At 32.0% G+C, this 11,020-nt stretch overlaps 1 protein-coding gene across 1 annotated transcript in view; it reads right to left on the reverse strand.

The window, feature by feature from the left end:
• LOC148273291 (receptor-type tyrosine-protein phosphatase epsilon-like) overlaps positions 1–5,996 on the reverse strand; it is a gene marked incomplete at both ends in the record, with an annotated part of 112,409 nt that extends 106,413 nt beyond the window's left edge. Inside the window, 2 exons of the mRNA XM_088238922.1 lie at positions 4,171–4,305; positions 5,920–5,996. Coding sequence (XP_088095048.1) covers positions 4,171–4,305; positions 5,920–5,996 — 212 coding nt within the window. The remainder of the gene's footprint in view (positions 1–4,170; positions 4,306–5,919) is intronic.
• Positions 5,997–11,020: the final 5,024 nt, after the last annotated feature.

Here is an 11,020-nt window from a genome sequence, read left to right on the forward strand (position 1 = left end):
TTCTGGCTACTTTTTTGTGTTACAGACATGGTTTCTAGTCTGTATGTTGTCACCGGTAATATGCACGATTTATATACTTGTCTTTTTAAGCATGAGAGGACTTCATATTTAAAAAAATATATTTTAGTTGGCCGAAAGCAGCCCAACTTAGCCCTTTTCTTCTTTGTAACTCCGTTGTTTGGTTATCTTTACCAAATTTGACTCCGCGTCCTAGATATACTTATTGATCAACCGCTTCGATTTTATTATTGTTAATGAAAATGTCTTTCCCTATTGAACTCATCATCTTTGTTTTATGAATATACATTTCCAAACCAATCCTTTTTGAAGCCTTATGTAATTCCATTATCATTTTGCCTAGTTCATCTATGTCTTTACTTATGACCACTATGTCATCTGCGAATCTGAGGTGACTCAAGTACATGCCATCTATCTTTACATCCTTATTTTCCCAATTTAGGGTTTTAAATACATTTTCTAAGGCTAGCGTAAAGAGCTTTGGCGATATTGTGTCCCCTTGTCTGACAGCTTTCTCTATTTTGATTTTATCAGTTTTTGTATCCTTATCAATCTTCACATCCATAGTAGCGTTGTCATAAATGCATTTTATTAATCACCTGTATCTAGAATCAACTCGGACATTTTGGAGTGCTTTAATAACAGCCCATTTTTCAACTGAGTCAAACGCTTTTCGATAGTCTATAAAAGCTAAATGTAGTGTTATGTTGTATTCAGTTGACTTTTATATGAGTATTTATTGGTCTTTAAAAAAAAACATTGAATTTCCTCATAAGTAACTTAGATTGTTGGGTTTGATGAATTTTCGGATTACTGGAATCTTTGAAAAATAAACAAGCCTTTATAATATTGTTTGTCATTCATATTTTTTTATTATTGATCTGAGATATACGCACATAATAAGTCATAGTAGTTATTATTTATGTATTTGGTATTAAAAATCTAGAATTTTTCAGGCAAGAATCCTCTGCATGATTCTGATATGTTTTATTGCGCAATTGGATTAGGAGTAACTTTCTCCCAACATTTTGCCAAGTCATACGGTAGATTAGATAGATACATTTACGGTAGATAATATTATACTATCTCCTTTATCAAAAAATATTTTCAAAGGGTCCTTGCAAACATTTTGATTCATGGGCTGTATGAGTGAAATATAGTTTAGATTAGGGGATGAAATAGAACTGTGATTTGTCATCATCACTTATCAAATCGGTGCAATTTGGATGACCATTGTCATGTAATAATAAGGTTTTTGGAAACAACTTTGATTCTTTCAATCCCTCACCCTTCGTCAGATACAATGCTTCGAATTACTGGAGGTTCAAATTACAGAGACTGTAATGTAGCGTATTATTTATTTATTTATTTTCAGTTCACAAACAGTAAAAAATATCACAATACTCGTACTCATTTTACTCTTCCAAAGGTTGCTTCAAATATCATAAATAAAAAGAAATCGCACTTACATGATATTTGAACACTATATATTTTACCAAAAGTTAAATAAAATAAAATTGATGAAATGCATTAATGAATATTTAAATAAAATAATGGAACATTGAATTTACGTTTTATACAAATGCAAATCTAAAACACAATGCTTGGTGAAGGTTCAAAACAACAAATCAGATCCATTTCAGACGTATAACGGTGTAAGGCAAGGTAATGCACTGGTATGCCTGTTGTTTAATATTGCTCTTGAAAAATCAATAAGAGATGCAGGAGTAGAAACAATAGGAACTATTTTTAGAAAGACCACCTAGCCTCTGCAGATGACCTAGACTTAATCTCCAGAACTGTCCCGGGATTAAAATATGATTTCTGAAAGCTTGAAATGGCTGCAAATGATATGGATCTTAAAATAAATACATCTAAGACTAAATATATATTTGCAAGAAAGTCACAAATAAACTATGTACAACAGCCAATTGACGTTGGGTCACACCACATAGACAATGTCAATTCCTTTAAATATTTAGGTACTGAAATGACTAATGATAACAATTATAGTACCGAGATTAGAGCACGGCTATGGGCAGCAAACAGATGTTATTATGGCTTGTTTAAACATCTGGGATCCAAATTGCTTACTAGAAAAACTGAGACCATTATTTACAAAACTCTCCTCAGACCGGTCATTACATATGGTGCCGAATGCTGGGTTATGGCCAAAAGAGATGAAAATATGGCATTAGTATTAAAAAGAAAAATATTAGGAAGATATTTGGTGCTGTTAACCACAACGGAGTGTGGAGGAGACGGTTTAATCATGAATTAGAGGCACTGTATGGCGAAGTCAACATTGCAGAATTCATCAAAATAATAAGATTACAATGGTTGAGCCATGTGCACAGAATGAATTATAGCCGTAACCCAAAAAAGATTCTCCATACCACTCCGGAAGGCAGACAAAGCAGAGGCAGACCACAATTAAGATGGCTGGATAATGTGGAAAGTGACATAGGAGCGATTGGCCTGACGAACTGGAGAAGAGCCGCGGGGTGCAGGGACGAATGGAAACAAATTCTGGAGGAGGCCAGGGCCCACAACGGGCTGTAGCGCCACTGATGGTGATGACAGATTAATAAATTAACAGATTAAAAAAATAACAGATGAACTTAGTATACCCTAATGATTTTCAATTACGTTACTTTACTTGGTCTATATAAAAATCCTCAATACTTGTAAAATTCCCCATAAACTATTAAAATTATGATTCACCTATATCATTAAACTATTAAGTATGAATTAATTCATCATCATTACCTTCCCGCACCTAATAGTGCATAGGGCACTGCATTAGTTCACCAATCGCAGCGTATTTTTGATATTTATTTTGTTACATGGAGGTAAGATGATCCGTCTTACGCTTCAGGTACCAGTTCAGGGACTATAAAATATTCTGGTGTGAAAACACTCTTTTAAATAAATATTTTACATCAACCCCATCGGTAATTAAAACCGAGACCTCTCGCATCGGTAAACCCGTTGACCATTACACCACGAGGCTGACTAATTCAATATCTATTAATATTCAAATACCCATAAACGCGTCACATATGTTTTTTAGAAATAAAATGAAAATTAAATCCAATAAAAGTGTTTTATTTTGGATACCCCACTAAAAAGCTAAATAAATTCAATATAATCTTCAACGATTTTGCACTTTCGTATGTTTTTGTGATTATTTACAAAGTATTTTTAGTTTTGTAATAGTTGTCGGTAAATGAAAGTAAAATATGTCTACGTTTAATTACTATCTTAATTCATTTAACTTTCATACGAACTAAATTTTTAGTTTCCGTAGTAATTTTTTTTTTTGTTTTTTACAATAAACGTGATAATAAAACAGAGTATTAAAAAAAATAAAGCATAATAACATATCAATGAAGTACATATTAATAGAAAAATAGTAAACAAAAAATCCCACAAAGGCATTGCCTGTTCGTGGGTATAAGAGAATGTTAAAGAATTTTTGCTCCTAAAGTAAATAATGGACAGTTATAATAATTTTGTATAACATAAGAAAGAAAAAATAAAGTATTCTGTAAAAGATAATATGGTATTTTTTTTAATAGTAATTGAAACAATTACTTCTGTTAAATGGATTTAACTAAATATTTTGTCACGAGACCACTTAAATATATTTTGGAGCACTTCTATATAGTGCTATTGCCATAAACAAATATTTTGTTTTGTTTATTGTACGATTTTATTGTCTCATATTATTAAATTTTGTGGAAGTATAAAGTACTCTTAACGTGTCTTCGAATATATCCATTTTTCTTGCTGTGCAAGTTGTTTAAAAAACAAACCATCACGCCGTTTCCGCGTAAGTTGAGATAATAAAACGCCTGATCACTTTGTCTTTAGATACAGACCTCGCTTTTTCTACATTCTTGCTTCTTCTCATGCATGCACGCCGATTATTCCGACTGTTTACATGTCCACATTCAAGTTTTCGTTGGACTTGATCGTGGCATGTCTTTTTCGATGTTCCTCATTTTCGGCATTCATACACATTCCCACCGTAAAACCTGTTATGCTGTCTTTTGTAGAAATAAATATAATGATCGCCTCCTAATATATTCGGACTTGTTACTGAAGTGCTGCATTTTTTAATGTAATAAAAAAATATAAAAATCTTACCTTGATAAAGTCAAAAGTCTTAGTAAGCATGACTATAGCTGCGGCTCTTTGCTGCCAAACCATTCTCCAGAACTGAGTGACTGTTTCTTCTGTGGGACCCTGAGTCACGATGTATGCATTTGGCTTCAGAAGACTCTGAAATCAAGATAAAGTAACGTCTTGAAAATATTTGCAACACGCTGTGTTAAGTTTTTTGTTCAATAGTTCTTAATTTAAATTCTTATTTATTTTTGTGAGTGCCACACCAGAGTATTGTTACTCTGGTGGGTACTAATAGCATAGTATATAAAGATAGCACTAATAGCATAGTATATAAAGATAGCACTAATAGCATAGTATATAAAGATAGCACAAGGGCTATAATCGCCCTCTATTTCGTTTTTTCTCGAAGTCTTCGGCCGTCACGGAGCGCACTGCGCTTTAAAATAAATTGAATACAGTCCACTATTATCAAGATCTTTTATTTGGTAAAGATTGCAGCCATATTTATTGCATTGGCTACAAACACCAGCGCACAATTTTCCTCGCTGCAAAATATTTTGATTGAATTTGTTTTACAACAATATTTGAGTTTGTAGACAGAATACTGGATTTCACCCCCTCGGGAGTCATTTTTTTAAAAATTTATTTTTTTGAATTTAAAATAGGTATACATTAGATACAAATACAAAAAAACTACTACATTAACACAAAAAAAATCCCACCAAGGCATGGCCTGTGTGTGGGTATATATTTTATTTTTAATTGAAATAAAGACTACTGGAAGAATACAATAGATATCAATATGTTAAAAAATGAGTGGTGATATTAGAACACAATTTTTTTGTCACTAAAAATGAGAAAATCAAAGTAAAATTATATTCTATTCATCAAAAAAAGAAAGTAGTTAAATCCGTTTTTTTTAATCCATAATTTCAACAAAAATTTACATCGAAATATATATAAATAATTAATATATAGCAAACTGTTCTTATGAAATGCATTGAACAGTTTAAGACCTATGAAAAATGAGTGTCTTTGCCCGAGTCTGGATTTACAATAAGGGATTTTAAGTAAATAATTCAATCTTTGACTAGATCTATGAAAATTTTTAGGAAATAAATTTTGGCGCATAAAATCATATTCTAGCTAGCAATAGAATTATTTTAGTTCAAAAGTTCAGCTTCCTGAAATAATTGGATGGAGGGAAAAGCTGACTTTTTGTGAAGTATAATTTTAATAATTAGTTTTTGTACGGTTTCTAAAGGCTTAATATGATTATTATAGGCTCCTCCCCATCCAATTATTCCATAAGAAAGAGAAGACTGTACGAGAGCACGTTCAACCATTCTGCTAGTGTTTGGATGAACATAACTAGTCAAACGTTTGATAACATAGGTCAAATATCTCAGTTTGTTAACATTTTTTTCAATTCGATTAGTCCATTTGAGTTGAAATTAAGATTAACAAATTACAATGTAGATGAAGAATACCTTAAAAAAAGAAATATGGAAGTCTACGCATCTGGGATTTTGACAAAAAACAACTTTAATTGGCTCTTCCGTAAAGTTGCTACATGTCGCTTGGTATCCTTTTTCTTTCAAGTGTCGATATTATTTTTCACCAAATATATTCGAACACAAATAAAATACACAATAATTAATAAAAACAAAAAATACATAAAAAGTTGATAGAAATAAGCGGTGGCACAAACCAAAATAACATAAATATTTTTCTACCACACTATTTTTAAAATATACGTAAACTTACATCTATGTGAGAAGCATTTATGTAGTCTGAATCTGGTTCCCCTTCAATGGTGTTGAGAACTACTCTGTTGTAATCGTCTGAAACAAACAAAAATAACATTTAATTAACATTACAATGTTATATTTATTTAATTAAATCTTAAGCTAGGACACATTCAATACAAGTTCAGTGGTCAAAAAATAAAAATATATATTTGTGATGAACTATGAAACTATCTCAAAATATATTTTTTAAAATTTTAAAAATCCCTACCAATGCTTCGAAACGACACTGACTGTGACGTCACGAGTTCGGCCCCCTAGGAAGCTGTTAAGGCTGTAGTCTGGTAAAACGCGCGCAAAATTAGGAAATCATACGATTTTGCTTTTTTAAAACGAATATTTTTTTTATTTGCGCAATAATGAAAAAATAAAAAAACATAAATTAGATAAAAACAATAATTTAGAAAGGTATTTATATTAAAAAAATATACTTAAAAGTTTAATGTAACTAAAATATAATTACTTTTGAACCGGCAGGCTACGCCATTTAAAATTTAGACTTAACTTAGGTATCTGGGATTTCTATAAATATTAAGTATTGAACTAAAATTTGTTGGAATAATTTGAAGATAATAATATTAACATGAAAGTGGTGGCAGTAAAATCTATTTTTTTTGTTTTAGAAAAGAAATACAAGCATTTTAAATCACATACATTTTTGTGACATTTTCCTTTATTTCTACGTAAAATTATGCCTTTGGTAATACTTTCAAAAATATATTTTTTTTGAAATATTTTAGTTGGAACCTTTTTTTATAGAATTGAATAATTTTCTTTTTTAAAAAAAAGAGGATAATTTTGGTTGTAATATTCAATTTGTAACAACATCTTATTAACGTTTTTATGACCTTCATACCTGCCCTTACCGCTACCTATAAGGTTTAATGAACTGTATTTATTTACGAGAAAAACAAAAAACAAACCTATACGAGCGTTGACTTAGAGATTACACACGCGTTGACTTATGACTGCGATAACTTAATCATGTTCATTATTGTTCGCTGTGATCGTTTGTGAAATACTTGGCATGTTTTTAAGCACGTCGATAGTTATTTGTGATTGAGCCACTGAACCTTGAATGGTGCGGATGAAATTAATTTGACTAAAATATTGAATAAATTGACCAGCATAACACACAAAATCAGAAAAGGATTCCTACGTCAGTTTGAACATGTAGAGAAAATGGACGGCGAAAGAACAGCTGAAAGGATTTATGATCGATGTGAATGTTGACGGATGCAAAAAACGAGGCATAACGAGAAAGACATGGTATTACCAAGTTCAACAAATGCTTGGATAATGGATAAGTCGAAGTCGGAATAATTAAACGTAGTTATGCAGAAAGCAGCCAGTCCACAATTAAAAAAAAAAAGAGATTGATGTTATCGGGTGCAGTAAGGTCAATTCTATGTTCTGCTAAAAACAGGAACGCTTTCATACATTTTTTTTTTATTAATCACTATCTGAAAATGGAGTTGATTACAAAAGCGGCATTTCTTAATTTGCAGGAAACACCCACAATGTTAGAAAAATCTCACGGTTCTCATTTCTAAAAATCATTATAACTGGTCAATTAGATAATAAAATTCTTATATAAAGTTTATATTTGAAGCACTAACTTTGTGGTTATTCATTATAAAAAAATAAATAAAACAACTTTGTTTTTAACCACTAAATTAGTGGTATGATAAAATTCTTATAATATATAATATATAGGTAAAATAAAATTCTTGTTTGTGATAATAAAAAAAGAATATGTATTCATTGTTTATCATTTGTTAAAGTCAAAACATTCTAACTGTTGCGTTGATTTGATAATTCACTATTTTCACAAAGGTGTAATTATCTCAATTTTTAAATTTTTATGGCTGGCTGCTTTCTGTATAAATACGTTCAATTGCAGTGCGTGCATGAGGAGATATATGAATTTGGAGGAAACGTAGGTATGCAAAGTGTTAGCCTGGCATTCTATCTTCTCTACCTACCCTTACCGAAAAACGGTGTGATGGTTTATTTGCTTAGATATTAATTCAAAGGGAAGTATTTTATTACAATTCTAAGTTTTTCTTGAATCCATCCGAATTCCTTTCCGCTTTTCTTACTCCGTATTTTCGTTAATTAATTTTTAATTTGTATTTCTCAAATAACGAAATTTGACACTATTTAGATCAAAGAATTAATTACATAAACATGATCTTGTTTCCATCCAGACAATAAACTGCTCGACAAATATTGTGTCAGAGATGAAAAATATTTTCCATTAGGGAAAATGGAAGCCTACGTATTTAAAGGGAAAAGATGTACAGTATTGATTTCAGGTAGTTTGGCCGTGTTACGAGACGAAGAGACAATATGAAAAAATTGGTGGTTCGAGGACGAGTAGAAGAAACTCGATCTTGCGGAAGAAGCTCTTCCAGATGGACAGACTCGGTGGTAGCGACTGATGTCCCTCTTCAGGAGGCCTCCAGAAGCGCTGAAGGTAGAAGAGGATGGAGACGGATCGTAACGACGTGCTTCCCTCCTGCCAACGTGACCATGATTGACCTTTTAAGAGCAAACAACCAAGAACAAGAATTGGGTGTTAACATAAACTGTCCGTTTTTTTAAAATTTAAAATAAGCACCAAAAGTGATGCAAAATAGTGAAGTTTGTATGCCATTTAAAAAAATATAGTCTTCTTTACAATACATTGTATTTGTTAACATATTACAACAGGTATGAAGAACACTTTTGAGAAGGTAATATAGAAGTCTAGGCATCTACAAGGTCCACGACTTGTCATTGGCTGGTTCAAGTGGCCACTTTACACACTGTAACATTTACCATTCTGCCCATATTTGAAAATCTATATTCCTTCAAATCTTTCATCTGTCGATGTTTGTGAAGTTCAAGAGCTGAAATCTTTTTTGACAGAGGCCCTGTAGATGTCTAGACTTCTATAATACCTTCTATAAAGTGTTCTTCATCTTTTTTGTAATATGTTAATGTTAACAGCTCCCCAGGGAGTTGAATCGAGTTCTTGTCTACGAAAATTTAGATAAACTCAAAATATTGTTGGTATTGTATTTGCTTTTCAAACAAACAAAAACCATCACGCCGTTTCCCCGTTAGGACGGGCAGAGAGGATAGAGCGCCACATTAATCTATCTTTGCATACAGATCTCGCTTCCTCTACATTAATACATTTTCTCATGCACACGCGCCGATTATTCCGACTTTTAACATGTCCATTTTCAAGTATATGTTGGATTTGGTTATGCCACGTCTCGGTCTTTCTCTTTTTCTGCATCCATCAACATTTCCATCGTCAATATTTTTAGCCGTTCTTTTGCTGTCCATTCGCTCTACATATACAAACCAATGCAGAGCTCCTTTCTTGATTTTGTCGATAATGCTTATCTCAGCCTTACATAATGTACGGATCTCAACATTTGTGCATCTATCGTACATAGTTTTACCACACATTCGCCTGAGAGATCGGAGTTCGACATCATTCAGCCTACTTTCATCCCTGTTTTTCCAAGGCCATACTTCGCTCTCATACATAAGGGGCGGGACCAGGACTTCATTGTGAACGGCTAATTTTGCTTTTTGCGACAAACTTTGTGCGTTATATAATAAAAGTATTCATAAATTAAATATAAATATAAATACGTAGTGTTTAAAACTTTCTGAAAATTTTGTTATTTTCCTCTGCATATTAAGTCTTTTTTGTATATTCTAATATGTTAAAATATTTTTAAAAAGTATATTTTTAAGTGTCTTCGGTACGAGACTAACCCCAGTGAGGTCACATTATTTTATTATTATTATTGTTTACTATGTGGAAAAAAAAACGGTTGTTAATCATTATCATTCCCTTTCCACTCCCAGTAATGCATAGGACACTGCATTAAAAAACCAAATGCATCGTAGTTGCTAGACCTCAAGAATGATAGACGAAAACGTCAACAATTACACGAGACGGGCGATCTCCACTCCATTTCCTTAGTCAGGATTTTTACCCAAAAGTAGCAATCAAGTCGAAAACACGCGTCCAGGTTTGTGGTTCTATTTCACATATATATATCTGTATTTTTCATCCACCTGGACATAGAGAAAGGAGAAAAAATGGCAACTAGAAATAAAAAATATCAAGTTTTTTGCTTTTGTTTAAGCTACTCGGCCAAAATGTATCTACTAAAGCCAGCCAGCACAAAATATGTACATAAGAAATTGTTAATAAATAATTCCGTGGTAAGTAAAGATAACGCCTAAAATTCATTTCAATTCATTCACCGGCTTAATTTATGTTCGCCTTGTCAATTAAAAATGCATCTCCCTCTGTATTGATTATTTAAATGCAATTCAACAACTCGTCTAAATTATTTAAATCATCGTTCAGAAATTCAGGCATTAATTTTCCTTCAAACACTACGCAAGTCTCTCTCGGCTCGAGGATTTATGTATATTTCGGTACTAGTCTTGATTACGTAAGATATTTTACCATAATTAAACGAGTCAAGAGTTAGTCTTCACTTAATAAAGTAAAGTTAAAGCTCTTTATTGGGGGATTACAGAGCTCCATGGAACGTATGGAGCTTGCTTAGAAGCCTTGTATCGAAGTTTATCGGAAATACTTTTTTTGTTACGTACGGGCGTTAAATCATCTCCTTTGTATTTTTTTTTTTAACAAATTAAATATATATTTTTTTATTAGAATTGTACAAAAGATGAGCGTTGAAAAAAAATGAGGCTGTATTTAAAAAAGACTTGAACTGATTTTATATAGTGGAGTAACTAATTTAAAAAGATTTTTCTTTCTAAAAACCTACAAAAACCTACGTGTATTTTTTGACGATGGAAATATTTAGTTCGATAGACAGATAAATACACGCCTTATAAACTCAAACGATGTCAGAATACAATAGATCACAGAATGTTTTTCACTATGTATTTTTGTTTTATTTAATTAATACTCACTTACAACCGAGATGTAGAACATTTAAGAGAAGGTAATATAGAAGTCCAGGCATCTACAGGGCTTATGACCTGTCAATGGCTAGTTTAAGTGGCCACTT

This window comes from Micrasema longulum, unplaced genomic scaffold (genome assembly GCF_059751315.1).
Source record: "Micrasema longulum isolate JH-2025_06_02 unplaced genomic scaffold, ASM5975131v1 h1tg002002l, whole genome shotgun sequence".
Lineage (NCBI taxonomy): Eukaryota > Metazoa > Arthropoda > Insecta > Trichoptera > Brachycentridae > Micrasema > Micrasema longulum.